At 39.2% G+C, this 26,542-nt stretch overlaps 6 protein-coding genes, 1 long non-coding RNA gene and 1 pseudogene across 10 annotated transcripts; 2 read left to right on the forward strand and 6 right to left on the reverse strand.

Moving 5' to 3' along the window:
- Positions 1-882: 882 nt before the first annotated feature.
- LOC123475793 (1-phosphatidylinositol 4,5-bisphosphate phosphodiesterase gamma-1-like) lies at positions 883-10,130 on the reverse strand. The gene is given in 24 exon segments (XM_045178853.1): positions 883-1,347; positions 1,405-1,512; positions 1,588-1,631; positions 1,695-1,790; positions 1,852-1,972; positions 2,072-2,211; positions 2,279-2,369; positions 2,371-2,394; positions 2,474-2,737; positions 2,882-3,019; positions 3,089-3,286; positions 3,353-3,409; positions 5,007-5,184; positions 5,276-5,457; positions 5,528-5,669; positions 5,737-5,909; positions 5,973-6,169; positions 6,237-6,694; positions 6,769-6,884; positions 6,951-7,136; positions 7,202-7,503; positions 7,562-7,711; positions 7,915-8,193; positions 8,264-10,130. Coding segments are annotated over 23 exon segments (3,729 nt in total). The 5' UTR covers positions 8,108-8,193; positions 8,264-10,130; the 3' UTR covers positions 883-1,176.
- Positions 3,785-4,990, forward strand: LOC116931288. Its single transcript, XM_032938868.2, has 4 exons — positions 3,785-3,887; positions 3,950-4,006; positions 4,091-4,567; positions 4,635-4,990. The coding sequence occupies exons 1-4, from the start codon at positions 3,834-3,836 to the stop codon at positions 4,845-4,847; spliced, it is 801 nt and encodes a 266-aa protein (XP_032794759.2). The 5' UTR covers positions 3,785-3,833; the 3' UTR covers positions 4,848-4,990.
- Positions 10,131-11,230: 1,100 nt separating the features above from the next.
- LOC116933718 (HIRA-interacting protein 3) lies at positions 11,231-13,567 on the reverse strand. The gene is made up of 3 exons (XM_045178899.1): positions 11,998-13,567; positions 11,732-11,932; positions 11,231-11,651 (listed from the first exon to the last, which is right to left on the reverse strand). The coding sequence occupies exons 1-3, from the start codon at positions 13,565-13,567 to the stop codon at positions 11,494-11,496; spliced, it is 1,929 nt and encodes a 642-aa protein (XP_045034834.1). The 3' UTR covers positions 11,231-11,493.
- Positions 13,568-13,716: 149 nt separating this feature from the next.
- LOC123475835 lies at positions 13,717-15,807 on the reverse strand (annotated as a pseudogene).
- Positions 15,808-15,900: 93 nt separating this feature from the next.
- On the reverse strand, positions 15,901-16,796 carry LOC123475472. The gene is made up of 2 exons (XR_006650580.1): positions 16,439-16,796; positions 15,901-16,339 (listed from the first exon to the last, which is right to left on the reverse strand). It is a non-coding gene; the product is annotated as an uncharacterized LOC123475472 (long non-coding RNA).
- Positions 16,797-16,939: 143 nt separating this feature from the next.
- Positions 16,940-21,024, forward strand: LOC123475342 (coatomer subunit beta-like). Its single transcript, XM_045177939.1, is given in 13 exon segments — positions 16,940-17,084; positions 17,255-17,635; positions 17,701-17,961; positions 18,031-18,223; positions 18,291-18,409; positions 18,514-18,642; positions 18,707-18,969; positions 19,043-19,313; positions 19,316-19,353; positions 19,416-19,638; positions 19,700-20,212; positions 20,271-20,512; positions 20,580-21,024. Coding segments are annotated over 12 exon segments (2,892 nt in total). The 5' UTR covers positions 16,940-17,084; the 3' UTR covers positions 20,839-21,024.
- On the reverse strand, positions 20,901-22,928 carry LOC116931470 (START domain-containing protein 10). 3 transcript variants are annotated; one of them, XM_032939097.2, is made up of 9 exons: positions 22,539-22,928; positions 22,355-22,465; positions 22,141-22,293; positions 21,902-22,049; positions 21,687-21,839; positions 21,492-21,619; positions 21,294-21,416; positions 21,120-21,232; positions 20,901-21,051 (listed from the first exon to the last, which is right to left on the reverse strand). In XM_032939097.2, exons 3-8 carry the CDS (start codon positions 22,291-22,293, stop codon positions 21,149-21,151), a joined length of 789 nt encoding a protein of 262 aa, XP_032794988.1. In that variant the 5' UTR covers positions 22,355-22,465; positions 22,539-22,928; the 3' UTR covers positions 20,901-21,051; positions 21,120-21,148. The 3 variants fall into 3 exon arrangements, with proteins under 3 accessions (XP_032794988.1, XP_045033994.1, XP_032794989.1); XM_045178059.1 differs by having other exon boundaries at positions 20,901-21,232; positions 22,539-22,924; XM_032939098.2 differs by having other exon boundaries at positions 20,901-21,232; positions 22,532-22,924.
- A 340-nt stretch (positions 22,929-23,268) lies between these two features.
- LOC116931453 (caseinolytic peptidase B protein homolog) lies at positions 23,269-26,323 on the reverse strand. 2 transcript variants are annotated; one of them, XM_032939096.2, is made up of 16 exons: positions 25,932-26,323; positions 25,786-25,870; positions 25,621-25,696; positions 25,434-25,515; positions 25,271-25,372; positions 25,078-25,202; positions 24,901-25,015; positions 24,735-24,835; positions 24,599-24,676; positions 24,451-24,537; positions 24,317-24,391; positions 24,093-24,252; positions 23,962-24,032; positions 23,811-23,878; positions 23,688-23,739; positions 23,269-23,630 (listed from the first exon to the last, which is right to left on the reverse strand). In XM_032939096.2, exons 1-16 carry the CDS (start codon positions 26,197-26,199, stop codon positions 23,289-23,291), a joined length of 1,887 nt encoding a protein of 628 aa, XP_032794987.2. In that variant the 5' UTR covers positions 26,200-26,323; the 3' UTR covers positions 23,269-23,288. The 2 variants fall into 2 exon arrangements, with proteins under 2 accessions (XP_032794987.2, XP_032794981.2); XM_032939090.2 differs by having other exon boundaries at positions 25,786-25,873; positions 25,932-26,321.
- Positions 26,324-26,542: the final 219 nt, after the last annotated feature.

The following is a 26,542-nucleotide window of genomic DNA, read 5'->3' on the forward strand; positions in this document are numbered from 1 at the left end:
TCTCAAACATACAGTTTCGTCTGCTAGCTAAAGCCCACAGTTTGCCCAGTCCGTAATCCACGGTCCGCCCTCCGCACTTTACTCTGGTCCAAAAAATAGTCTGTTACTTATTGGTTAGTCAACTTATGCTCCTACTACATCATAACGCAAAGAGCATTACCGAAATTAAAAGTACTTTATTCTTGCTCGTAAAAATAAAATAAAAGATATTCAGTAATGGTTTTTGTTCTGTGTCTTCATGGAGTTAAATTAGTATCATGGAGAGCTACAGAGTTTTTGAATGTATCGTTAAAGCAAGGCAAAATGGTTCGCGCTCTACAGTTTTATTCGACTAGTAAAAATACCGGTAAAAAGACGTGGACTCATCACTTGCCGGAAACGAAAAACGAAAAACTCTGTTGGATAGACTGGGAAATGGCCTGAACCTTGGAACATGGAAATTCTATATGCAAGACTTAGTTTTCAAAAATCTCAAGCCAGACATTGTGCCCCTGTCTTATAAAATGTGTTACCGGAGTGGACTTGAAACATATGCCAATCTGGCTATTACAACAGCTGTATCAGCAGCAACATGCATATCAGCAGGTCTTGTATATCAACTTCTTCAAGTGGATTCTGCACCACTCACAGAAGAAATAATAGGCTTTGGCATTGCTGGGGTGGTTTCTATTATTGCTCTGATGATTGTGTCACTTAGAGTACCACTTCGCATTTACTACTCTCCAAAGTCTGATGACTTTCTTGTCTTTATGCCTCGATTCATACCATATGCTACAAGAAAACTGTGTATTCAGCCAGGTCAGCTTGCACCACCTACAAGCACTTCAGGATTCCTACCTTGGATTAATATCCAGCATATACATACAGAGTCTAAGCAAAAGATTTTAATTGATGGTGACAAATTTATATTGCCTATGTATTATAACAAACTGATGGGTTATTAACATGATTGTAAATCAGCAGCATTCATTAATAAATATGAATAAACCAAATTAAATCAATTGAGTATATAAAGGCACCCATGTGACAGCACTTGAATAGTCAGTTCTTTTCATGTTCATCATCCCAATGTTTTCGAAATCATGTGATGATCGTGGTAATATGAATGACTGAATGCCCCTTAACGAACCCGCCCTTTCCCTTAAACAGACTTCATGGAAATCAACTAGGGCATGTCTACTTTTCACGAGTACGATTAAAATCTTCAAAAATTTGGGATTCAATTTCGTGGAATTCCGCTCGAGCTTCTTGCGCTGCTACCTCGTCGCCTCGCTCCTGAGCGTCGATGATTTGAGTTCGTAGATCGCGAAGCTTATCCCTTTTCAATAGCACCGAACTCCCCTCATCCTGTCGTAACATTTTAGCCATTAAAGCTGAATCTCTTATTGTGCGACGCTGTATTACCTTTCTTTTGTGGAGATCGAGGAAAACGAGTAACGAGGCCATTTCGAGCAGTTCACTAAAGCCATTCTTTAGGGGAATACTTCGGAATCCGCGGCGAATACACAAAAGCTGCGCAAAATAAATTGCATTACGATAAGCTTCATAAATATGTAGTAAAATATTAAGCAAAACAAAAATGGCTACCGGGTACGTTGCTTGCGCAATAAGATGAGAATCACCAAACATATCTACAAAAAAGAATTCACTTTCTTGTAATATTATTTTAATAAACTGCTTAAAAAAATATAAACCTATATCGTAAACAGCAAAGCGCAGGAGCGCCAAGGACGGGCAAGAGACTTCGAGTTGAAATGTTTCATCCCAAACAGGATTAAAACCATTATCAGCTGTAAAATATGTACTATCAGTATGCAAATAAACTTATTATTGCTTTCTCTTTCTTATTACTTATGATCTTTGTGGTGTGTTTGTTGTTAATATTGTCTTGCTGGCTTCCAATAATCTCAATTTCTACGCAAGGACTTACTATCCCTCGTTTAGACTTAGTTAAATGACGGGCTGCTATGACCTAAATGCAATATAGTTTTGTTAACGTTAGTTTTTGTTAACGAAATTGTATGGTATCGACGAATCGTCGATACCATACGTTGTCGACGACGATGTTTACCTTAACAACGACAACGACAGGTTCTTCGGCAGCCAATATCGAGGATTCAGGGGAGTTCTTCAGCATAAAGCTTGGCTTCAATACGTAACCACATTTGCCGTTTTGCAAAAATTTGCCTTCATTTAATTGCATGCTTTTATCTGTAAACAAAACAATTAGATAAATCGATAATGCGAAAGCGAGTTCAAAGCAATCGTAATGACCAACCAGGGGTTTGGTAATTTAATGCCGCCATTTGAGAACCAACGTTCCAAAAGGGAACTGGACAATAATTGCTAGAATCTATCCGTTGGCCTTTTTGGGTAGACACGGCTGAACATCACCTAACAACAAAAAAGTGCAGTTTAGTGTCTGTGCGAATGCGAAATGAAATGCTACGACAATATTTTGAGATCAACATACCTGGTGGTACCAAAGAAAGAATTTTTGCTCTTGAAGCATCAATTTTTCGGCTTTTTGCTCCGGGAAGGAAGACATTTCATATGGATTCCGTCCGTCACGCAAAATGCGTTCCTGGTTGAATGTCACCGCTCTGCAGTAGACGATGATGTCTGACAGCTCTTTAGCGATTCGCCACGTCAGTTCAATTTCGCGGTGCATATTTTCACGATCACTACACCGCTGCGCGACACTCGCTTTAAAAAGCGTAATACCATTAGAAAAACACTACAAAATATAATTGTAAAACACGGCAATACTTAATAGTGTTGCACCAATCAATAGCATCTTCCTTGGATTCTACACCCAATTCGATTGGATCTGTGTGGGAAGGAGACTTCACCCGGAGTAGCCACTCCCGGAGTAGCTTGCGAGCCAAAGCATTGTCTCCGATGGAATCGGGGGCGAATGTGACCGGACTGGAGAATGCAACGCTACTAGCTCCACCATGGCACCCGCTACATCGTAGCTACCTTTCTGCAAACTGCCTAGTGGCATAACATCTGTGGACTGAAATTAATATAGAAATATCTTACATGGCGCAAGGTATGCCTCCATCACTGTCTAATAAATTCTCACGTTTTCGTTTTGCATTTCTTGGGTAATGTCAATTTCTTGCGTATAATTAGCTGGGAAGAGAAGTTGCTTGCGACCTCCATAGTCGCCCCGCCACCAGCCGTTATCTTCTTTTTTCACGTTGTAGATTATGGCGTGTTTGCAAAAACAAAGCTCGTCTTCCTGCTGGCTGCGGTAATCATAAAGAGCTTTCACGGTTACCTAATGAAAATAAAAAGTAGATTCTTGACAACACATCAACATTACTAGGGCTGTAAATTTGATTACCCCAGTCAAAGCGTTAGAATCCATGTAACCAGGTGCATCTTCTCCATCTTGTGGACTCTGGCGAAAAATAAAAAAATAAAACCGTTTTTAATCTAAAACTTCAAAAACAAAAGAAAAAAACTAGCAATAATCGGTTCAAAAGTGTTAATATTACTAAAACACTGTCGGTTTTTTACACTAGCAAGGTCATTTCTACTTATTAGGATTCAAGCCGAAAGACAGACTTGTTAACATTCTTATCGTATTTGTCCTACCAATGTGAACACAAACAATCCTTCCTATTTTTCTAGGAAGTAGTCGCTTCTTCTTATTGTAAGTTCAGCTAAAACATTCGGTAACGATGGTTCTTGAATGAACAAAAGGATCAGTAAAAAATTGATAGGGCAATAACTTCAAACAAACCAGTTCAATCTGAATATTCATGATTAAAGCGCAATGACCTTTCTAGGGCCTACGTTGAAGTATATAGAAAGCGACAGGTATGTCCATCTTCAGTCTTCTCTTTTGTCTTCAATTGGTGACAATGAATCGATGGGTAATACACAGAACGAGATCTTTATGGCCTACGAAAAAAGTAACGGTCTCTATTTCTTTTAGTTTATTTTGTTCGCAGTCTGCAATGCTGTAAGTGGAATTGATGGGCGTCCACAGCAAGTACCCCCTTGTTCTATTTCTTTAATTTAATAGGGTTTAAAATTTAATTTTACCGCTTTAATACTGTATTTCTACCTTTTTCAGCCTTACATATTGAAGCCGAATGGAGAAATTATTCACTTCGTAGGCGGTCTCCCAGTGCCTTTTATTAGCCAAAAGCTTGTTATGCCTTTGACTTCGACAATGCTACTGGGTTTACCCGTCTCTCTAGCAGGATCAGTTATTCCATTGGCACTCTGGCCGTACTTCAATCAATTCAACCCTTCTTTCATTTCAAACGTTATCTATAAGGAGCGGACAAGTACTCCTGTACCGATTTCTACATCCATTGGTTTGGATTCCGGGAATGAAATAACGACTTCTATCCCTATGAAGTCAGAAGAAACTACTGCAGCTACCATAACCGCTACGCAAGCCGATGTCGATTTCTCAATTCCGACAGCAGATTCAGGGATAGTAGCAGGTGCGGTAAGTCAAGCGGTAACACAGCCATCTTCATCTATTCCGGCATATTCAACATTACCACCCTCATTGGCCATGCCGACTACTCCGGTCATTACGGTAAGTTTAGTTTCATATGCAATTGTTTAAAGCAATTACGCTTTCCTAACCACTGAGAGAAATTTAGGTTCAGCGAGACGGAGAGTACGACTTTGAATATAGCGTGAATAATCGAGAAACCGGGGATATCAAAAGTCATGGAGAGAAACGATTGAATGGTGTCGTGACGGGATACTATTCGCTGGTGGATGCGGACGGGATGCTACGCAAGGTCAATTACACGGCTGATGCTAATGGCTTTAGAGTGACAGTAAACAGGCTACCCATAACAAGCCAATAGGTTGACTATTAAATTATCACGACGTCTACCGAAAACATAACGGAATTCCCTTTTGTCCTACATAACGATTAAATTTTACAAACTGAAAAGACGCGATGAATTAATAATCCGGAAACTAACTTAAAAATATACGGTAAAAATGACGTAAAATGAAATTACCACTCCACGTTGACGTACGATCTCCTCTGTTACTGGATAGCGAAGGCGAACCTTACGGTAGAGGGGATTCTTTTCGTAATAGCTAACCAAGTCGATGAGACTCTCAAACTGGGCCGTTCCAATGATGTACAGACGGCCCTCTTGCTTTATGCGGCAATGTTTGATTTTTCCCTCGGCCCTTTGCAATATTATTACGGTCCATGAGATATCAAGAAAAAGAAGCTAAGGTTAAGCTAAGAAAGATTCGCAAAAAGTGAAGTTATATCTACCTGAATGAAATGGAAAAGGTGTTCAACTCTCGCTCACTTGGCCTGACCAAAAATGCCCCATCTCTCGGGATCCAACGAAGTAGCTCTTCTGCCTTTGCTCTCACGGTTGTCGGATGGTACCAATCCTTGCTTTCATGGGTACAAGGCTGAGGAACAGGTTTATTCAAAACGATACTAAATCCCTGTGAAGGAAATTCAAGTGTTCTTTCAGTAAGCGATTTAGAATATACCATCAAATTATAGTGGCCCTACCGGACTTCGCAAGGGATGGGTTTTGTAGTGAACAACTAAACTATACAAACTATCGTAGCAGTTGGGCTCTATAAGGTAATATTTTGTTCTTCCCCACTCTTGTCGAGTGCGTATATGGCAGTGATAGACTTTCTCTTGACGCCTTGAATATTTAGAAAGAATACAATATCGTGGAACGATTAAGTCATTAATACAAGTACGTGACTTACCAAAAGGAAAGCGAAAAGTCACCAACGAAGTTGCCACTCTTTCGGACAAGGAAAGCTCCGTCACCTAAGGAGGGCCCATACTGTTGTAATAACTCTTCCGCTCTTGTTCGACCCCCTGCCAGTCTACCATGGAACCATTCCTCGCCGAAATGTAGTTCGTATTCCGGAACACCCTTCAGTAGAAACATATGATGTTTAGATACAAAATTAAGCAAAATTTACAAAAAAATAGTTACTTCTCGCAGAGTCTGTTTGGCAATATCAGAAACATCGTCGTCTGCTTCTTCCGGTTCATTTTCTTCTGGATGAACTTCAGTATAGAACATCTTGGCGTCACTTAAAACGAAAAAATGTGAAACCCATTCTCTTTCCAGTTTGTCTTCCAAGAATAAAATGCCATTCTTTTCCGAGTTTGAGAGATCTAAATCTTTTACTAGTGAAAAAATATGATAAATATGATAAACAGCCAATTTAGACTGAGTGAGTTAAACGTAACATACTACTACTATCGTCAAGGCGGCCTATTGAAGACATGGTTTCATCAATTGAAATAAATGTGGCGCCTTCAGGTAGTTTTTTGTGCTTCAGTAGAATCTTCTTTCGCAACGCATCGGGTGAAGGCATATAGGTTTCATTTTTTTCAAGTGGCAATGTAAGCAGCATTGAACCAAAAATCTCTTCGAAAATTTTTGCCATCTTTCTTTGTTGTGGAAGTGTGCAATGGTCTTCAATCGAAAGAATGACTGGGTAAACGGAAGCACTAAAGGCGTGCTCTTTGATCGTTTTAACAACGTCTAGAAAGCGAATTTTGCTTGTAATGGTATGGCCATGGTAAATAAAAGGCATCCCATCAGGACCATCCCAACAATCTAGCTCGATGCAACGGCAACCTTGATTAAGGCAACGTGCGTAAGCTTCAACACTGGATATACTAGAAAACTGGTCGCCTGTCAAATACCTTATAGGAAAAAAATATATATATTCCAACAAATGGTTCCATAAGAATAATTTTTGGATTGGAAATGCCGTTACGTGTTATGTGACGAAGAAATCCAATAATTGGAAAGCGGTTGGGTCATATCCTGATTTACACTATTGTGCTGGGAATCCCAAAGCTCGTTATGGTGCGAAAAAAGGTAACTTGTGAACTGAAAAGAAATGCAAAAAATAGCCATGAATGTGAAAATGACCAAATTGCATTTCCTTATTTTCACCTCTTTTGGAGTGAAATAGGCAGCTTCGACGTTGCGTCGTGGATCTCGTACGAAATCCCTCATAAAGGCAGTGGCTGCATCGGCTTCCATCGGTGGGTCACCTTGTTCTGCAAGAAATCTTTGGAAATCTTCCAAAGATATAATGCTTCCATCCGTGGAATACTTGTGGAAGAATGACCGGTACATCTGTGAGGCACAACTGAGTTTTGTTCAAAAGGCGAATTGATCACCGGTAGAAAGGCATTTTGTACGTTTTCATCGTAGATGAGGATGTGGTAGAGGGAAGCGAATTCGTCGAAAGATAATTCGCCTAATCTTCGACAATCTACTTCATGAAACGCCTCTTTGAGCCGCGGTTTGGTCATTTGGCAGTTCACTTGTGGCAAGAATGCTTTGACATCTTTCAGCGTCACTGTAGTCCTGTCGGTGGTCATGTTACAAAATTCCTTCCATAGCCAGCGTTCCATTTGCAATGGGTAAGAAGAAGCCAGTGTGTCACGCGACAAGTAGCGTAGTCCTCTCACCCACAGATCACATTCCGGTCCAGAAAGCGCTATCAACGAAGTTTAGAACTGTATCATATTGAATTAAATTATGCTAAAAGTAATTACCTCCAATGGAAAGAGTCTTAAGACAAAAATCTTGACCGTAAAAAACGACATAACATCGATTTTCGTCAAATTTTCGGGCATCTTCTGGCCATCGCTCAAAATCTCTCGAATTTCTACCAGGCCTTACTTCCTTGACTTCTCTTAAATCAACTGATATTGACAAAGGGGAAAAGTGTTACGGTTAACATAGATGGCTGGTAGAATTTAATTACAAAACAGGCTAAAATAAAAAATGCTTAACAAAAGAAAATGTTCTTAGACCAATCTTGGGTTTTTGGCAAGCTCGAAAAAAGTTATTGCAGGTTTACATATTAGTACATTTTAAATATACAGTAAGATTACAAAAATGTTACCAGCCCCTTCGTAGACATTCCTCTTGCTCATTGGTTTATACCACACAACTTGACGTGTCTCTCTTTTAACTGACAAAATCCTTCTGTCAGGATGTTTCTTCTGGAAAAACTTGGTGACAACTGTCCCTCTCTCCAATTGGCAAATAATGTTTTCCATTTCTGGAAGCAATCCAGTCCCATCAGTTTCATTCATGGTTCAACTGACTTGTTTACGTTAGCGACGGATCAAAGAAGGGAAAGATGGAACACTCCCTCTGTCTAACGGCAAGCGGAAGATAACTAGGTACCATACGAGACAACGGGGAGGACTCAAAGTTGAGGCAAAGGCTTATTGATTCTGGCAAATTACCAGAAATAGTTAGCAGGATGTAAATAATTTTGTACCAAACAAGTACTGAAATCTTGGTTTCCTACACCATTAATCTACTAAGATTCGTTCACTTTGAATGCTGATATATAATGTACAGTACATCTTTAAAACAGCTGACAGCCAGTTAGTTCCAAAGTCTCTTTCCTGCTGTCAACTTTTTTGGCCTGGAGGAATCAAGTTTTAAAGCTTGGTAGTCATAGCAAAGGCTGAAGGGCGGAGCTTAATAAAAACATGCCTGCTCTGCCTTTCAAATGTTTCAATTGCTCAAGAGCTCAGGCTCAGGTGGGATTTATATTTCATAACCAACAAAGCTAAAGTAATCATTTGTCAACGTTACAAAATACGGGATTAAAAAAAAAAACATTATTGATACAATAACTAGTATACTATAGCTGGATATCACAACAAGTCGATTATGTAAACTGTATATGCTTGTCAGGCCTGCATAGTATTAAGTGGTAATAACAGCATTAAAAAAGTGAGATAGAGTCAATAATATTAATGACTACCATTTGTTTGAGCTCTTCAGGAATAGATCATCAGGCTTGAGAAATAGATGGAACACGTCGGTCGGCCCAAGTGCAGATGACATCAGTAGGCAACTATATTTCTCCCTCGCAGCGTCAAAATATGAGACAAGATGCCTTACTTTTAACGTACGGGCGTTACGCTTACGCAATCGCCTTATTTTTCGAATATTACTTTTTTATTTTTATTTTTACAAACGAACACGAAAATGAGTGGACTATGCGTCCACTGGCAAAACATCTAATTTAGCCACCATACCACCGCCAATAAGGCGATGGAGAACGCTGTAGTGCCATACATTACGGCGACCAACTAGAGGACGATATTATGCTTTGTGTTCGTCGAATCAAACTGAATTCACTCCTCTGAAGAAACATACTACCCCATGTGTAATATGTTCAACTTAAAAGGAAGGGTAAATTACCTTTCATTCAATTAAATTAACAGCGTCACAGCAACAGCGGATTTAAGATTCTTCGTACGAGCTATAGGCCAATGAATTTCAGTATTCAGTAGTTCGGTTTGCAGGGAGGAATGCAACTTGCGTTCGCTTCGAGAAGATATTTTCACGAGATTTTCAGCGCAAAGACACAGAATCAACAGATCTGACGACAATTTTACCAATAAAAACTGTTCGGCTCTTTGCTGTTTAAGTGCATAAACAGCCCAATCTCCACCAATTATATAGTGAATACACGACCAAATAGTGGATTCTAACTAACACTAATCACTGAAATAAGCAAGACGAACAGATACCAAACACAATTCTAAAACAGAAGAATAAGAGACGACGAGCACTTGCCAATTCTATCACCAAAAACTATTTTAGACAAGAGAGAGAAGATCTGGGTTGGATAAAGTGGGAGGTTGATGTGCTTCCCGTTAGATAAAAATGTTGGGATTCTGGGTAGGATTATTGAGAAAGGATTTCTTGGTACCAGTGAAGGTCATTACTAGGAAAGAGCGAGAATGGTCTTTTCTATATATCCAAGTAGGAAAAGAACAGAAGTTTGATCAAAAATCAATTAAACGCTTCATCTCGTGACAACATATTTGGAATTTTGGATTAGAGATTCTCGGAATTTTACTTTTTCCCGATAGTTTTGGCAAACAATGATTTACTATCGATATCTTATACTCTATGCGTTCTTATCTTCGTTCATCAGTTCCCTTATCACGTTATCCTATTCCAGCCTATATCAAGTGTTATGCTAGACAACAGTGCGAAATAAACATTCAGTTTGCAACGTCAATGTAGTTACCATGGTTTTGTCGCTTGAAGAATTTGAAGCAGCTAGTAACTGTGAATTAAGTAATGAACAAAAGCTAGAATGTTATCACTGTTTCACCTGAGACAGAAGACAAGCAGTTTTCTTATTCAGTGTCTTGCTGACCGTGAAATTCAAAAATTGATAGAAGTCCACGAGAATGCGTCCTCGAAATCAGCTTATCGTTACAATTGTACCGTAGTTCACACTCCCCATGCCTGCGCTCATGTTAGAAAATGTAAAACTATTTTTTTTAAATATAACTTATTGTTACTTGTATCTTTTCCAGTTGGATGCAGTTAATGATCATGGTTGGAATGGGAAAAAAATCAACCTTATGATCCGAAGTTGAATTGGGGCAAGCTTTTTGCTCAGCAACATTCCAACCGTAAGCGGGACAACGTTGGTAATTTAGCTACAAGAAATCACGAAATAAAGCAGCAAGAAATTGACCAATTAGAAGAAACCATACGTATTCTTCAAGAGGAGAACACTAAAATAAAACAGATTTACCATAGTCGCTTAACAAAAGTTAACGACGCAGTTAGCGACTTTAATGAAAGCAACGTGAAACCAGACAGTCAACAGGTAAACCAGCTCCAACAGAAGATACAGTTGCTGAATTCGGATTTGCAGTCCCAGATGGCGACAGTACGACTACTCAGAGATGAAAAAGCTAATTTGCAAGTTATGATTAACAACTTACGAGTCGGGTCACTTTACAAGAACAATACGAATGTATCTGCTGATAACAAGCGGATTGCTCAACTAGAGGAACAGTTGAATGCGATGAGATTGGACTTGCAGTACAAAAACGACAGAATTCGTTCATTGACGCAACAAAATTCTGATTCGCTGGCTGCGTTTATGGAAGCTCAAGCTAAGATACCGTTCAACCGCTTTCCTTCCGAATCATCCAGGACAAACAATGAGCATCAAGGCTGCTGCATTATCATGTAAAGATAGAACGATATAGGCATGTATATTGCCAAAAACAATTGGACGTGGTACGTTTTGTTATCAGATAGTGCTGCTGCAACCAGAAAGGCAAACTGTTTTTTCCTCGCATTATTCCGTTATTAAAGCTACTGAGACTTGTGCTTAATCACGCTTAATAAATATAATACAAAAAGTTACGTATACTTATAAATTAAATTGATACGGCATTTTATTTTAAAACTGATTTAAAAGTATTGATATGCGTTATGGTTAACAAGGGGAAATATCTTTGTGGTTTTAGTTGTGGACGTAAATGATAATAGTGTACGCCACGACGTGATGTACAGTATTATGGATGGGAAATGCGCGGAAATTAAAACTATGCGACCCACGGATTAAAAGTAAGAAATTGAACAAATGAGTTTTACGATGAAAAGATAGGTTCTAAAAATTTGACATAAGATACTGTACGTTTCAGTCGGAATCCTCACTGTCGACGATGTTTTTCAATCGACCAAATATTTTCTTAAATTCTGGTGATTTCTTTGGTGACGTTTCTTGTTTCTTTGCGCTGGCTGGAGAAGGACTACGGCGAGTTGCAAAGAGGCTCGTTACACCGCGGCGAGATCTCCCTGTTTTGTCATAGAGGTAGAATTTAAAAGATAAATTAAGATTTTGCAAAGAGAAAAGCTCTTGACAAATAGACTGGTACCATTGGAGGTGATGATGTTTGATGTATTGAGTTCTGAAACCTCCTTTTCTCTCTCAAATTTCTTCTTAAGTTTTCGGCATTCAGAAACTGAAGGTTTTCCCTTCAAACCGCGCTCATGAAGCAACTCCATTAGCTTTTGAGCCCTCGCTTTGTCGCTTTTGCAGTTTTGCCATAATATTTTGTAGTTCTGCACGCGAATTCCTGTAATTGAAGTTCAGTAACAATTAAAAATAGAAAAAGTTTGTGATTGTGTTGCTTTTGCTCACCCGCTTCTTTCAAATAGCGCTGAAGCCGTATTATACGCGGGTTGTCTCCGGGATTTTTCTTCTCCTTTGTAGTTTCCTTTTTAGATGATTTTTCATCTTTCTGCGTGGCCTTTTTCTTCTGCGGAGAAACGTTTTCGGACTCCTCACTGGAAGAAGATCCAGAAGACAGGCAACCAGGGAGTTCTTCAACCTTGCCAGTGCTTGAATTACTTGTTTTACGGGACACTGGATCATCGGAGTCGCTAGCACTTCCAGAACTCCCACTTTTCCTTGTTCCGTTGGCTTTCTTTTGCAGAACTTTCTTTTTTCTTATCGAAGAGCTGAGAACTGAATCAGGGTCTTCGTCACTTTTGGAACTCGAGCTGGATCGCGATATAACGTTATTTTCAACATTTGAGGGATCCTCAACCTCACTATCTTCTGAAGAGCTGCTAGTATTGGACGAGTTATCGAGCTTCTCCAGAATACCGTTTTTATCCAACACCTTTGTTTTTTTAGTGTCAATTGGTTTGGATCTGGAACTTAGAGGATTTGTGTTGACTTTGGCTTTAGTTGGAGAAATAGTAACGTCATCCTGAACAGACGATTTCTTTTTGCTGCTCGCAGGACCTAGTTTTGTCTTGCCCATTGACGGACTAGATTTGCTGTCGATTGTTACTGGAACAGTTTCATTCTTCATGATGGTTGCTGGACTGCCATTTTTTTTACTGGAAGCCGGTTCTGGTGTGACACTTTCTGATTTAACAGCATCGTCGGAGCTGCTATCAGACGAAATATTTTTTTTTTTTTTTGTTTTGACTCGTTTTTGCTCACTGCCAGTTTCCTCACTCCTTTTTCTTTTCAAACTGTTTTTCTCATTCACTTTTTTTGTTTTGATTAATTTATTTTTCTTAATATTGCTCTTGTGCGTTTCCCGTGCTTGCGTGAAACTTGAATTAGAATCAGAGTCTTCTTGTTCAACAAGTGAGGTTGGACCAGAAGCAGGGGAAGCATTTGAGTCCTCCAATTTAACTTCCAATTTTGACTTGTTCTTTTTACTTTTATTCACAGTTACCTTTTTTCGTAACTGATCCTTTGCCTTCTTTGCTTCTAAATTGGTATGCTGGATTGATGAGCATACAAACTTGGCAAGCGGGACATCACTAGAACATGAATTGTCATCTGCTGATACTGAAACATTTGACGATGGAACTTCTAATTTTGAAACAACTAGTTTTTTATTGGAAGCCAACTTGCTAAGTGGGATATCACTAGAACTTGAATTTATTTTCATCCATGAAACCAAAACATTTGATGGTTCTTTGTGGTGTTTTTCAGTAGTGTTTGAAGTTGAGCTTTCAGTTTCATCTTCTGACAAAATGGCTAACTGGGTTCTCTTTTTAGATACAAATAAGCTTAAGGGTAAATCTGAGCTGGAGTTCGAATTTTCATTTGAAATCGGGGAGGCAATTTTAACCATTTGGTGAGACAGGCTTAAGGTTTCACAATCTTTCAGGGGTGATTTTATGGAATCGGATTCGGATTCGGAAGAAGTACCCGAATCAAGAGCTTCCATTATTTCGTCACTCATTTCACGTGTTAAGATCGAAGATGATCTAGTAATACTTGAAATTTTGTCTTCAGTCACTGCCGAACTCGTGAATGAGATTGGCGGGAAAATGCAGCTTTGTCGTGACAGATCCGCCTGCTATTTTTTCCCCCTATCCACAGTTGCCAATGTAGTTATAGAATTCATTGTATTTTGTATCGTAATGTGGTAATTCGTGAATTTAATAGTTGTAAAAAGTAATTTGGGTTCGCTATACCAGGCAAAGTTATTTGCGTTAAAGTGTATAGAATAATCATGATATGAAAATATTCGGGTTAGAAGCATTTATGCTTTCGACAACTCTTTGTTATCTTTTCCTGTATCAGCTGACAGGGGTTCCTCAAACGCTGAAAAGGCTAACATTTGAACAATCTTCCGAGCGTCGTCGTGCTTGGAATCTGTTTTCTTGTCAGTTGTTCCCTCTATAAATAACTGCTTAAACTGGCGTTTGACGCGACGCAGTAGATATCCAGAGTTCCAAACTCTCGTCATTTCCCGACTCAGATAAGACACAAGACGGGCCGTCTCCAAATGTGACGGTACCTTCCCATTTTCACTTAATCGAAGAGTAACCAATGCTTCATTAGGACGAATTTTTGTGGGTTTGAATCTTACTGCGACCAATTTCCCATCAACTTCCTGAAAATAGTTCATAAGGTTGTTATGTATGTAACGTACAACCGAAGATATTCTGAACGGGGACACAAACCGTCAAACGTAGTTTAGCTGTCAGTTGAGGCATTGATACACGCGATTGTTGAAGAAGGAATCCCGATTTTCTATCCATTACATACTGCAGTGGGCCGATTAGTAATTGTGTGTCGATAATGTGCGCAGTGGAATTTTGTCTCATTCCGACCAAAACGTCGCCGTTTCTTTGAATAAATCCTATTCCTTCAACCGTAGCACTTGGTCTGCGTGGATAACTTCGGGATGAACTTTGGTCACGTTCACCATCCAATTCCTTAGCTTGGCGACCTGAATCCTCTCTGTGCCATTTCAAATTATATATGTCCGTCATATTGAATGAAATAAGACAATTTACCGCTGTTGTGATGACTCTTCTTCAGCAAATCCCAGTTTCCTATTCTGAATTTCATTATCACTGAGCAGCTGTAGACTGTATTCCACCGTGCCATCTGGCAGCACAACCGGAGGTGGTTGTTGGGTTCGATGATACCCTGTAACATTATCCTTTTTGGATTGCGTGATGTTAACGGAAACATATGTGACTGTCTCTGCACTGTCGTCAACGTCATCCTCTTCAGTCGCCATAAACTCCTCTGGAACGGTGGAGGATTCACCAATATCATTTGAATTTTCAGTTACGGGGTCAAGTGTCGTTTCTTCTTCCGGATTCATCGCATCATCGTCGTCTTCATAACTTTCGGTATCTACTTCGGCAGCTTCATTCTTGAAATCGTTGGCAGCTCTTACTCGGCGGGTTTTCTCATCTATCATTTTTGCTGCCATTTTGATCGTGTTTGTTTTATTTAGCGCAACAAACGCCCAAGGAGATATTTTCATATTCGTACGGAAGGTACTGCAAACAATGAACAATTGTTTAAAATATAGGGATAGTTATTCAAAGTTTATCAACTTACTTTAATCTTACAGAAAACGTAGAATTCTGTGTGGCTAATGTTTGGGACATACATGCAAGCATGTCATCCACAGCTTTATTCAATTGATCGGTATGGGCTGATCGGGCCAAATACCGAACTGCACGGCTGCTGGGTTGTTTGGCCTTCTTGTTTCCTTTCTTTTCATTTGGAGGACGACGATTACGTCCACTGGGTCTCCTGCCTATAGTAGGGCTTAGATAGTTAGACTAAAACTACTTTCTACATGGTAAACGGTTCAGCTAAGCATTTCAAACCAACCTTTCTGATTCAGCTGGTTGACGCGGTTCTTGCGACGTTTACTTGGGCGCTTTTTTTCCCGTCATGCTTGTTTGCAACAATCAAAGTTGAATTTTTTTCAGTTATGATTTCAGAGGATTCTACCCGATGATCCAGAAGCAATTGTTTGACTGTGTCCTTTTTATCAATTACTGAACTTGCATTGGTTAAACTGACTTCTAACTCATTTCCTTTTTTCCTAACAAAAATTTTAAAATTTATAAAATTTCTGTAGTCACAAAAGCAGCTAAAGAAAGAGGTGGAACGCCATTTTGTTGCGAAAAGAAGACATTTTGAAGTGGAACAACTGAAAACAGCCATGAACAATTCATAGCGTTCCGAGTTTTGTAAGAGACTAAGGTTATTTCAAGGGTAAAAATCATGGCGTTGACGAAAATTTACTGAGGGTTCTTACCTTCATTTAAGTGGGCCAAACCAGGCGAGAAAAGCAAAACAGCTACACACAGAGAGAACACTCCCATTGCGAATTATTAAAAAATATATATAAACACAATAAGCAATGATGAAATTTTCCAAATGGAAGAGAAAATCTCTTGTTTACTGGTCGATGACTTGTAGCCTTTTGTTGACTACCAGTCGTCATTCTTTTACCACGTAACACCGCAACGGGGCCTGGACGTGGAGAATCAGATGTTTCATTCCGATTGCCGATGGCGTCAGAAGGATGGCCTATGGTTTTGTTTCCTTTCATGGAGCTGGAATTGTGTTTACTGCTACCTACAGCGTGTCAGACTGGCATCGTGTTTCACTGCTACCTGCAGCGAGAGGATGGCCTTAATGCTTCGGCATGGTTTCTGATGCGAGAAACCCAGAGAGAGCGGCAAACGAATATCTTCAAACAACAATAAAATATGCATTTTTTTTTCAATTATTGTTAACAACAGGAACATGTTATTTGCCATATATCACAGTGAGCTGCCCAGGCACTAACATATTTAATATTCTGATATTCACGCAAGTAACGAGAAGAGTTTTCACGTTCTTCAGCAGTAATGTAGCCTACTAAATTTCCTTCCTTAATCTTGGTAGGATGACGCAGTTGGGACACCTAACTCTTTTAATCGAGTCATATAAACGAGAAATGCCAATGCATTCTGTTCTGGTTTTCGGGTAATTTTACCCCCTCAATAACATTCAGTTAGATTTATAAACGTGTCTTTATAACAATAACGATGCATTCCTGGTTGACTAGTGCATCTCAATGTCAGGACACTAATCGTGAGGACCAATACATGCTAGGCAACTAACAAAAACGAAACAAAAATCAGGAGGTAAACATGACACAACGTGTGCTAATACAAAGCTACTAGCGAGCCTTGCTTGTTTTAAACGTCATTACGCTCCGAGCTCCCACCTCCGTACTCCATAGCTGTCCGAAGTATTTGACTATTTGGGTTTAATTAACCAAAACGACAACGCTGCCCCACTGTTGCCGCTTTCACCAATTGGTTTTGTCGCTCACCAACTGACGTGGGTTATTTTCTGTCAACGTCAAAGGTTTCGTGAATTTCCTTCGTTTCGTATAGATATCGTTCACATAGAAAATACAACAAGCAATTGAAGAAAAAAGAAACAAGGCAAGTCTCCGTCTTTCTTCACTCAAATCAAATGTCAGTGATACCTAAGTAACTGTAAACACAGGGTGGTTTTAGTTTAGATGCAGATAGCTGTCATAAAAACATTACATCAAGCTTGGATCGGTCAGAATTTTGTCAATTCACGTATCGTATTGTATTTTTCTGTTTAGATGTCCGTGACCGAGCAACCTTGCTATACCCTCATCAGTACCCCAGATTCTGATTATCCACCACCAGATCAGCTACGAAAAGAATTGGAAATTGGAGATATAAAAGCCAAAATTGATGCCTTAAAAAAGGCCATTTATATAATTTTAAATGGAGAAAAGATTCCAGGAATCCTCATGGCTGTTGTTAAATTTGTGCTGCCTCTACAAGACCACAATGTCAAGAAATTATTGCTGATATTCTGGGAAATTATCCCAAAGACATCAGCAGATGGAAAGCTCCTGCATGAAATGATTCTTGTTTGTGATGCCTACAGAAGAGATCTGCAACATCCTAATGAGTTTATCAGAGGGTCAACTTTGCGCTTTCTTTGCAAACTTAAAGTAAACCAATTGTATAGTGTCACTAATTCTTCAACTGAGCTCTTTGTGGTTTTCCCTTTTTAAAGGAACCTGAGATCCTAGAGCCGTTGATGCCGTCGATCAGGTCGTGTTTGGAACATCGACATAGCTACGTTCGGCGCAATGCCGTTTTGGCTATTTACACAATTTATCGCAATTTTGACTTCCTCATTCCCGATGGACCAGAATTAATCGCAAATTTTTTGGAACGTGAACAGGATATGTCCTGCAAACGAAATGCGTTCATGATGTTGATTCATGCCGACCAAGATAGAGCTCTTTCTTACCTTACTTCGTGCATTGATCAAGTAATTAAGAAGTTTTGCATCCAAGAAAATTTAATAATTTAGTTTTTTTTTTACTTTTCTGTGGGTCAGGTTCATTCCTTTGGCGATATTCTACAGCTGGTCATCGTTGAACTAATTTATAAGGTATGCCACGCCAATCCTAGTGAACGGTCGCGCTTTATTCGATGCATCTACAGTCTCCTGAATGCAACAAGTCCGGCTGTTCGCTACGAAGCCGCTGGTACCCTAGTAACTCTGTCGTCTGCACCCTCAGCTATCAAAGGTTATTGATCGATACTCTTCTTTTAAAAAATTCTAACATTAACCTCACATCACCTCTCCTACCGTAGCTGCCGCCAGTTGCTATATCGAAATTATCCTAAAGGAAAGCGATAATAATGTGAAGCTGATTGTACTGGATCGCCTAATTGCTTTGAAAGAGCAACCAAACCAAGAACGTGTCCTGCAGGTTGGTTATCTTTTCATTAACCTTGGCACCCTCCCATCCCTGAAAAGAAAAAGAAATAAGTAATATTAAATAATAATAATAAAATAATAATTACGTTTTGCCAGGAATTGGTCATGGATATTTTACGTGTTTTGGCAACTCCCGATTTGGAGGTTCGGAAGAAGACGCTATCGCTCATTCTTGATTTGGTGTCATCACGCAATATTGAGGATATTGTACTTGTTCTGAAAAAGGTTAAATTTCCTTCATGTCGTTGTTAATGGAACAAAATTCCTACTAAAGAAAATTTATTTGTAGGAGGTAACGAAAACGCACAACACAACTGAGCATGAAGATACGGGAAAATATCGACAACTGTTGGTGCGCACTCTTCATTCTTGCTGCATCAAGTTTCCTGATATTTCTGCGACCGTAATTCCTGTCCTAACAGAATTTCTTTCCGACACCAACGAACTAGCAGCAGCGGATGTTTTGGTATTTGTCCGCGAAGCGATTCAAAAATTCGAGGGGCTGCGTCCGCTTATAATCGAAAAGCTCCTCGAAGCCTTTTTTTCGATCAAGTAAGTTTTTGTTTTTGACCAAAATCTACATACGTTTTTTTTTTTTTTTTTTATTATTAATTTTCGTTTTAAGATCGGTCAAGGTGCATCGTGCGGCAATCTGGATCTTGGGCGAGTACGCTACTTCGACTGATGACATTCGTTCAGTCATGTCGAAAATACGACAGTCGCTGGGTGAAATTCCTATGGTGGACGATGAAATCCGGAAAGCAGCTGGAGATCAACCCGATGGAGAAAGTTCTGCTACACAAGGAAATGTCGTTGTCAGTAATCCGACGGCTCCCAACGCTCGCTTAGTCACAGCAGATGGTACCTATGCCACCCAGTCTATCTTCAGCACTGCCGTAACAACCGCCAAAAAGAAGAAAGACCACCTCTTCGAAAGTACGAAAATACATGAAATCTGCAGTTTTACTCATTAGTTATTAAATGCATTATCATCCTAGGTATCTGATGGAAGGTGATTTTTTCATTGGAGCATCAATGGCTACAACTCTAACCAAACTAGCCTTACGTTTTGTGCAACAAATTTCTAGCACGCAAATCCAAAACCAGTTTTGTGCAGAAGCCATGCTTGTTATCACGGCAATCCTTCATTTGGGCCGTTCTGGTTTGCCACAAAAACCAATCAGTAACGATGATGCTGCAAGACTAGGGCTTTGCCTTAAGGTAAGCCACAATCTTGAAAACCTCTATGAGCAGTTCAACAATTTTTGTTTTGTCGTTAAAGGTGCTGTCAGAACGATCACCCATCTTGGTAGAAGTCTTTACAGATGCCTGTCGTCGTTCAATTTCGCTTATGCTAGCCGCTAAGGCTGAAGAAGAAGCTGCTGCCCAAAAGAATTTAGAAAAGAACAATCGATCGGTCCAAGCTGATGACCTCGTCTCGTTTAAGCAACTTCTTTCTCGTAATGAACTAGGCGGCCTCGAAGACGTATTTGAATCGAGTTTGTCGCAAGCTTTGGTAGGATCCGCTCAGCGAACCGGACTGGATCTGAGCGTCTCAAAACTGAACAAAGTGACACAGTTGACGGGTTTCTCCGATCCCGTCTATGCCGAGGCATATGTCAACGTGAACCAGTATGACATCGTCCTTGATGTTTTGATTGTCAATCAAACCGCTGATACCCTTCAAAACTGCACGTTGGAACTGGCTACGCTCGGTGATCTGAAACTTGTAGAAAAGCCTTCAGCCATCATTTTGGCCCCACATGACTTTGCTAACATTAAGGCTAGCGTTAAGGTATGCTTTTTGGATCTTCTGTTATTTCAGATTCATTAGTCTTTCCGTGGTGATCCAGGTTGCTTCGACGGAGAATGGTATTATTTTTGGAAACATCGTCTACGACGTGACTGGCTCTACATCTGACCGAAATGTTGTGGTTTTAAATGACATTCACATTGACATCATGGATTATATAATGCCAGCCAGCTGTACTGACGCTGAGTTCCGTCAAATGTGGGCCGATTTTGAGTGGGAAAACAAGGTTACTGTCAACACCAATATTAATGATCTAAATCTCTATTTGCAACATCTTCTCAAGTAAGTAGGGTGTAGGATGTTCGCTTTTCTTAGCTTAACTTAACTTGTAATTTTCTTTCTTATGTAGGTCGACAAACATGAAGTGTTTAACACCAGAGAAAGCCTTAGCTGGTGATTGTGGTTTTATGGCAGCCAACTTATACGCGCGTTCCGTCTTCGGAGAAGATGCATTGGCTAATCTCAGCTTGGAGAAACCATTCGGTAAATCCGACGCACCAGTTACAGGACACATTCGCATTCGTGCCAAGAGTCAAGGAATGGCTCTCAGTCTCGGTGACAAAATTAACACGATTCAAAAGGCTTCAGTAAAACATGTCGTGGCTTAAATGTAACCGCAGTATTCTCCACGGTTGCTTCCAAAAAAATTCATTCGTTCTTTGATTCACTATTATTCCCAAATTGAAATGTCTATTTGTTGCAAGTGTTTTTTCCTCATCTACATTCTTTAAGGAATATGTGGAATGCAGTTGTTGATTAGTTTTTCTTCATCAATATAACAGTGGGCTATGTTATATTAAATTGTTCACAATCGTTCTATCCTTCAAAATAATTAATAAGCGCGACATATTTTCATAGTGACAACCAAGTGAAACATAAGCTAGCATACTTGTGCACGGCGTTCGAAAGTGCTTTTCATTAAAATAATACCGTCTCTTGACTCTCTCCATTAGTTCCTTTGTCGTTCAACGGAATTTCGTTAGTACCATTTACAGTAGTGTCCTATGTATTTATGGAAGCTAAATATGAGTATGATGAATTTGGATGTTTGAATTTACATTACTTGCTCGACTAGCAGTTTTGGATGGTCCATTTGTTCGGGATACAACCAAGGTTTGAAGCCTGGACTATGTAATTGTTTCCATTCTAAATATCCGCGGCAAGCTTTATGCAAAGTTTTCATCATCTTAAGTGAGGGGAATCGAATAATTAATGAATTTCACTTCTTACAGTGAACGTATACATCTAATATCCACATTACCTTGGGGGCAAAATACTGAGTGCCTTTATTCACAGCCCAAGTAGGGATTGCTCCCCGTGGATCCGTTGCCGAGACATAGGCAAGCGTTAGGCCCTTGGATTTTCCGGGCAAAGGCTCGATAACGTAGCCTGTTTATATAAAAGGGCATTACGATAAAATTAGGTTATTAAGTACAGAACTAATAAAACGACAAACCTGTGATGTGGGATACTCCTCTGATGAAATATTTTTTAGGGGGTAGGTCTTTGTGAGTAATGGAATGATTTAGGATAGAAATTTTTTTGGGTGTGGCTAACCACGAACGTTGAAGGACAAAATCGCGGTTCTGAATCGGTGGCGGGCACGACACTATATTAAGCAAAGATGTTGGTAACTTTGAACTACTTTCTCTCACATTCCAAAATACTTACTGGCGTAATAACCAACATCATTGTTTGGATTAATATAGCCTATGGTGTAAGATGCAACCATACATGTATCCCAAACAGGTCTATAGTCTCCATCCATTAAGAGATCAAACAACAACCACATATCAACATCATGAAAAGTGGTTTTCACCTAATGAATTAAAAAATAACCAAAAATAAGTTATGAAGGCTTACTTGCCCATACATCTTGGAGTTATAAAAAATAATTATGTTAACATTACTTTGACAATTTTTAAGTCTGTGCTGTTTGAATGTTTGCTCCACACATTGATTTCCTCATGTTGATACTCCAGTTTCCAAGAGTTATCTGCTACCATTTGCCAAAGTTTCTCAAAATCTTCATCAGCTGCAGCTTGCATCATTCCAACCTCCATCTGAAAAAAATTTTTCGATACAAATTCCTCACAGAAAATATTCTTTAGAGATTTAGTTCACCTTGTTTAACGTGTATGCCCAAAATTTGGATGCCCTGAAGAAAGAAGTTTCGATACACACAACTATTGGTTCGGCTTTGATATTTGCTTCAATTACACATGGCTAAAATATCTGCAAACAAGAAATTAAGCTTATGTTATGGCTTTCTCACATTGAAGTAAATAAGGATTCTAGTACATGTTACCAGATACAAATGGTCCTTGTTAATGTCTGTAATCTTTAAACAAAAGCCTACAACAGCACTTCATATTTAGTAACTGAGAAGAACAAGTTGCATATCAGACTTCTTTGGTTGGTCCAGTTAACAATAAGACTGCTAGCCCGCATGCATGTACGAGAAAAAGGGGATGGCCTTCTCCTTCGCTTTGGCCTTGGATTACACAATTTAGATCCCTAAGTCGGTAATCTACATCATCAACAAACTTTCAATTGAAATGTGCGGCTGCCTGCTACATTCGTAACTTTTCTCTTCTTTTCAAAGCAATTGCCAGATGTGAATTTCAGCTGTCAGCAGGTGATGTGCGTGACGGCCGACAAGGGTTGGGGAGATCTAAACAACGTTATAGCGGGAAGTGGGTTATCCCTAAACACAGTTCATAGGCGTCTTGAGTTCAAAACTCTGTTATCTTTTTCTCTGAACAAAGCCCCTAGACGGCTAAGTTCAATAACTGCTATGAAGTCTTATACTTCTTTGGTAATTAAAGAGTTAATTTAGTAGGATGTTGGGTCTGGACTATGTTCACACTAACAAACAAAACACAAGCATGTTCTGCTTCAACTGGGTCGCGATATCATGATTAACCGCTCAAAGTTCCTTAAGAATAGTTCAAATCCATTTCATGATCCTATTTAAAAAAAAATAAATAATAATTCACGCATTATTGAAGCGTTCTAGAATAGGTTTTGTCAAAGCGTTTCGATAAAAGAAGAACTTCTATTGCAAGCTCAGTTTCCCATTATCTGCTTTAGACAACAAGTCCCGTACGGGAGAAGTCAATTCGGTAAATTCAACACTATCTTTTGTTTTAATACGTAAACGAATTTCTGGTTGGCGCACTGTTTCACTTGAAGTCCCATCGCCATAGTCAACATAGAGCTGAAGCAAAGCACCGCGTGGAAAACCGTAAAATTGCTGGGAGTTGGAGAGTAGGCTCACTACATTCCGTTCTACTTCATACTTGATACTCCGGGCTCCATACGCTACGTTGTACCCAAGACAAAGTGCGTCCAGCACTTGTCCGTCCCATGACACATCCACATCATATCGATCTTTCGCCTGATTATTGACAAATTAAAAACCTGCTTACTTTTCATCAATTACAAGAAATCTTACCTTTTTAGCCCAAAAATCTAATTCTCTTTGGACTAGCTGATGAAGTTCAGTTCTATTTTAAAGATTTAAAAAAAAAAACGTCATATATTTTGGGGTTTTAAAAATACGTGCAATGTCTCTTACCTAGAAAAAGGGAAAAAGAAGACAAATTCATTGATTCTCCCCAAAAATTCATCCCGACCGAAGTGGCGCTAGAAAAAATAATGGTATTGAAGAGACAATTCCATAAGGATTATATTTATACGGAACTCAAATTATATGAGATTCCAAATACCTTAAGTATCGGACGAACAACGAAATCACTAAATTCTCGAGATATGGAAAGTGTCGTGGAAGGAATTTCTTCTACTTATACAAAGGACAATTTCAAACACAACCAACAATGGTAATCTCATAGTAACTGACCTTCTTTATTGCTGTTTACACGCCGTTTTGCTGCCATTTCAGTTTCATGGCGCAGTCGTAAAGCATGATCGGCAATTTCGTCATTAGCCAAGTTTGAAGTCATGATAAAAATCGCATCTTTGCAAATCGTTGTTTTGCCTCTTCCGTCTGTTATTCTTCCCTTTAATAAACAAACAAATATATTTGTGTATAATGCCTATCGTATTGCTTCAAGCAAACAATACTTCATCGAACAGCTGGAGTAGAACTGTTAATACATCAGGGTGCGCCTTATCTACTTCATCCAGTAGTACGACAGCCTATAAAATCGGTAAACTGATTTGTTGCTCTTGCGATAAACGAATATTTAGAAGCTTACATCGGGGCACTTTTTGAGTTTTTTTGTCAACTGCCCGCCTTCTTCATAGCCGACATATCCTGGTGGAGAACCGATTAACTTTGCAACCTGAAAAGAAAAAGATGTCAGTGGTTGTGAAAGCCTAGAATATCAGGTGAAGTCATATTACCTCATGTTTGTTTTGGTACTCTGACATATCTAAACGAATGAATCCGTCTGTATTCTTAGGATTTAAATACGTAGCTACCTAGAGGAATAGCAAATTTAACGAAAAAGGTTCAGGTAAAATGAAAACAACCGTTTACTTGTTTGGCAAGCTCCGTTTTACCGATTCCCGATGAACCGAGGAAAAGAAAAACCAATGGATGCTCCTCATCAATCCAACCTCCTTCTTTCCTGCGTATAGCTGTTTTGAAACAGGTGACTACTTAATGAAACAAAAGCAAAATATGGGAATCGAGATGACCATACCTGATGCAACCGTGGCGATGGCCGCCTCTTGTCCAATAATTTTTTCTTTTAAACGCAATTCTAGCGGATATTTGCGCCTCTCTTCTGCAGCCTTTTCCTTCATTGAGTCTTCGTACTGCATAAGTTTTACAAGTTATGCTTTCATTTAAATAATTGTATAACAAAAATTGCAGCTACCTTGACAATGTAACTCTCTAAAAGCTTTTTCATAGCATCACTGTTGGCGTAGTCGATTGGCTTGTGTCCGCTAAGATTCGGAAGGGATGGATTGCAACCACCGTCGAGTAAAGCAGCCACACAGGCTAAAAGAGAATGATCATGCTGCGATAAGAACTGCTGTAAAGATGAAATCATACTAGTTTTCCTTTACCGGCATCGTCGATAATGCAGGCATAATGCAATGCAGTGCATCCAGTGAATGTAGCCCGATTATTAAGACGGTCAGAAAATTCTTCTTCTCTCATTTCCATGACTTTTGTCAAATCAAACAGATTGATTAACTGCCTCTATTATTTGTTGTCTGATATTGTTACCATCCAACCAATGAAGCCCTTTTTCTCTTGCTTTCAAATTTGCATTGCTAAAATCCTCCCCTAAATCTGAATTGGCTCCACACTATAAACAAATAATAAATAAATAAATAAGCAATCTTACATATACTGTATGGTACAATAATGGATAACACTTATAGTATGGTTTTTAAAAATAATGATTTGGCACCTTTAATAAAGTTTTTATAACATCAACATTTCCTTGAACTGCTGCAATATGTAGTGGAGTCCATCCTAAGGGATGCCTGAAAGGATTTGTGTTCAAGTAGAGATTTTGTATTATGATAAAGTTTTAAAAAATAAAATAAAAAATAAAACTAAAAAAGTGATGAACCTTTGGTTTGGATCTGCCCCGTTCTTACAGAGACGCTCAACAGCAGCAGTATTGCCTTTTCTTGCAGCCTTAAACAGTGGATGTTCTTCTAAGGAAGTTTTATTTTTTTGAAATAATCCTTTAAGATCCATTGATGTACTACATACCATAATGTTTACTGACAAGTTTGTCATCCTCCTGCTTTGCACAGTGTGCTATTACAATGCCAAACGCCATGAAGGGTAACACGCCGAACTTCCTCTTTGGGGAATTTTCCCGAGAACGCGAATTATGGTTGAAGGTTTGTCTGGTGAAGGAACTTACAGAAAAACTGTGAGGCAAACAAAACGATTGACGCCGCCACCAGAATAACTGGAAGGACTTTGTTTTGGATAGGTACCGAAATACCCTTAGAGTGGTTTGAAAATTTTGCATGTTGTTGCGATTTTTAGAACATAAAAAAAAACCAAGTTTTTTAAGCGACGTTTTCTGACGTAACTCTTATGGATTCTCAAGCTCTGCCTCAAGGCTTGAAGCAGACTACTACTCATCTTAACTTTTAATCAACAGGGACCACCTCAGGTCAGGGTTGTCTGCTACATTCCAATATTCATATCAGAGCATGTCGTGCATGTTTGATTGTTTGTTCAGCTACCTACCTCATTCAATTTTAGATACCACAATTATTAATTTTTATATTATGTTGATATTTTTTCATACAGGTATTCGGATGTAGGAATAATAATGTTACAAATTCTTTTTAAAAAAGGTACAGCCA

The sequence above is a fragment of the Daphnia magna genome, linkage group LG1, assembly GCF_020631705.1.
Source record: "Daphnia magna isolate NIES linkage group LG1, ASM2063170v1.1, whole genome shotgun sequence".
Lineage (NCBI taxonomy): Eukaryota > Metazoa > Arthropoda > Branchiopoda > Diplostraca > Daphniidae > Daphnia > Daphnia magna.

Bases quoted from the DNA above. Each gene is read 5' to 3' on its own strand.
- LOC116931470 (XM_032939097.2), bottom strand. From the start codon at position 22,293: ATGGAGGTTGGAATGATGCAAGCTGCAGCTGATGAAGATTTTGAGAAA. The intron at 22,050-22,140 runs GTAATGTTAACA...TTAATTCATTAG, and splicing joins CAGACTTAAAAATTGTCAAA to GTGAAAACCACTTTTCATGA. The intron at 21,417-21,491 runs GTAATGTGGATA...CCCTCACTTAAG, and splicing joins CTCAGTATTTTGCCCCCAAG to ATGATGAAAACTTTGCATAA.
- LOC116933718 (XM_045178899.1), bottom strand. From the start codon at position 13,567: ATGAGTGACGAAATAATGGAAGCTCTTGATTCGGGTACTTCTTCCGAA. The intron at 11,933-11,997 runs GTGAGCAAAAGC...CTTCAATTACAG, and splicing joins GCGCTATTTGAAAGAAGCGG to GAATTCGCGTGCAGAACTAC. The intron at 11,652-11,731 runs GTACCAGTCTAT...ATGACAAAACAG, and splicing joins AAACATCATCACCTCCAATG to GGAGATCTCGCCGCGGTGTA.
- LOC116931453 (XM_032939090.2), bottom strand. From the start codon at position 26,199: ATGCAAAATTTTCAAACCACTCTAAGGGTATTTCGGTACCTATCCAAA. The intron at 25,697-25,785 runs GTTCATCACTTT...AAATCCTTTCAG, and splicing joins GGGGCAGATCCAAACCAAAG to GCATCCCTTAGGATGGACTC. The intron at 24,392-24,450 runs GTAAGCTTCTAA...CCGATTTTATAG, and splicing joins AACTCAAAAAGTGCCCCGAT to GCTGTCGTACTACTGGATGA.
- LOC116931288 (XM_032938868.2), top strand. From the start codon at position 3,834: ATGTCCATCTTCAGTCTTCTCTTTTGTCTTCAATTGGTGACAATGAAT. The intron at 3,888-3,949 runs GTAATACACAGA...TATTTCTTTTAG, and splicing joins TGGTGACAATGAATCGATGG to TTTATTTTGTTCGCAGTCTG. The intron at 4,007-4,090 runs GTACCCCCTTGT...TACCTTTTTCAG, and splicing joins TTGATGGGCGTCCACAGCAA to CCTTACATATTGAAGCCGAA.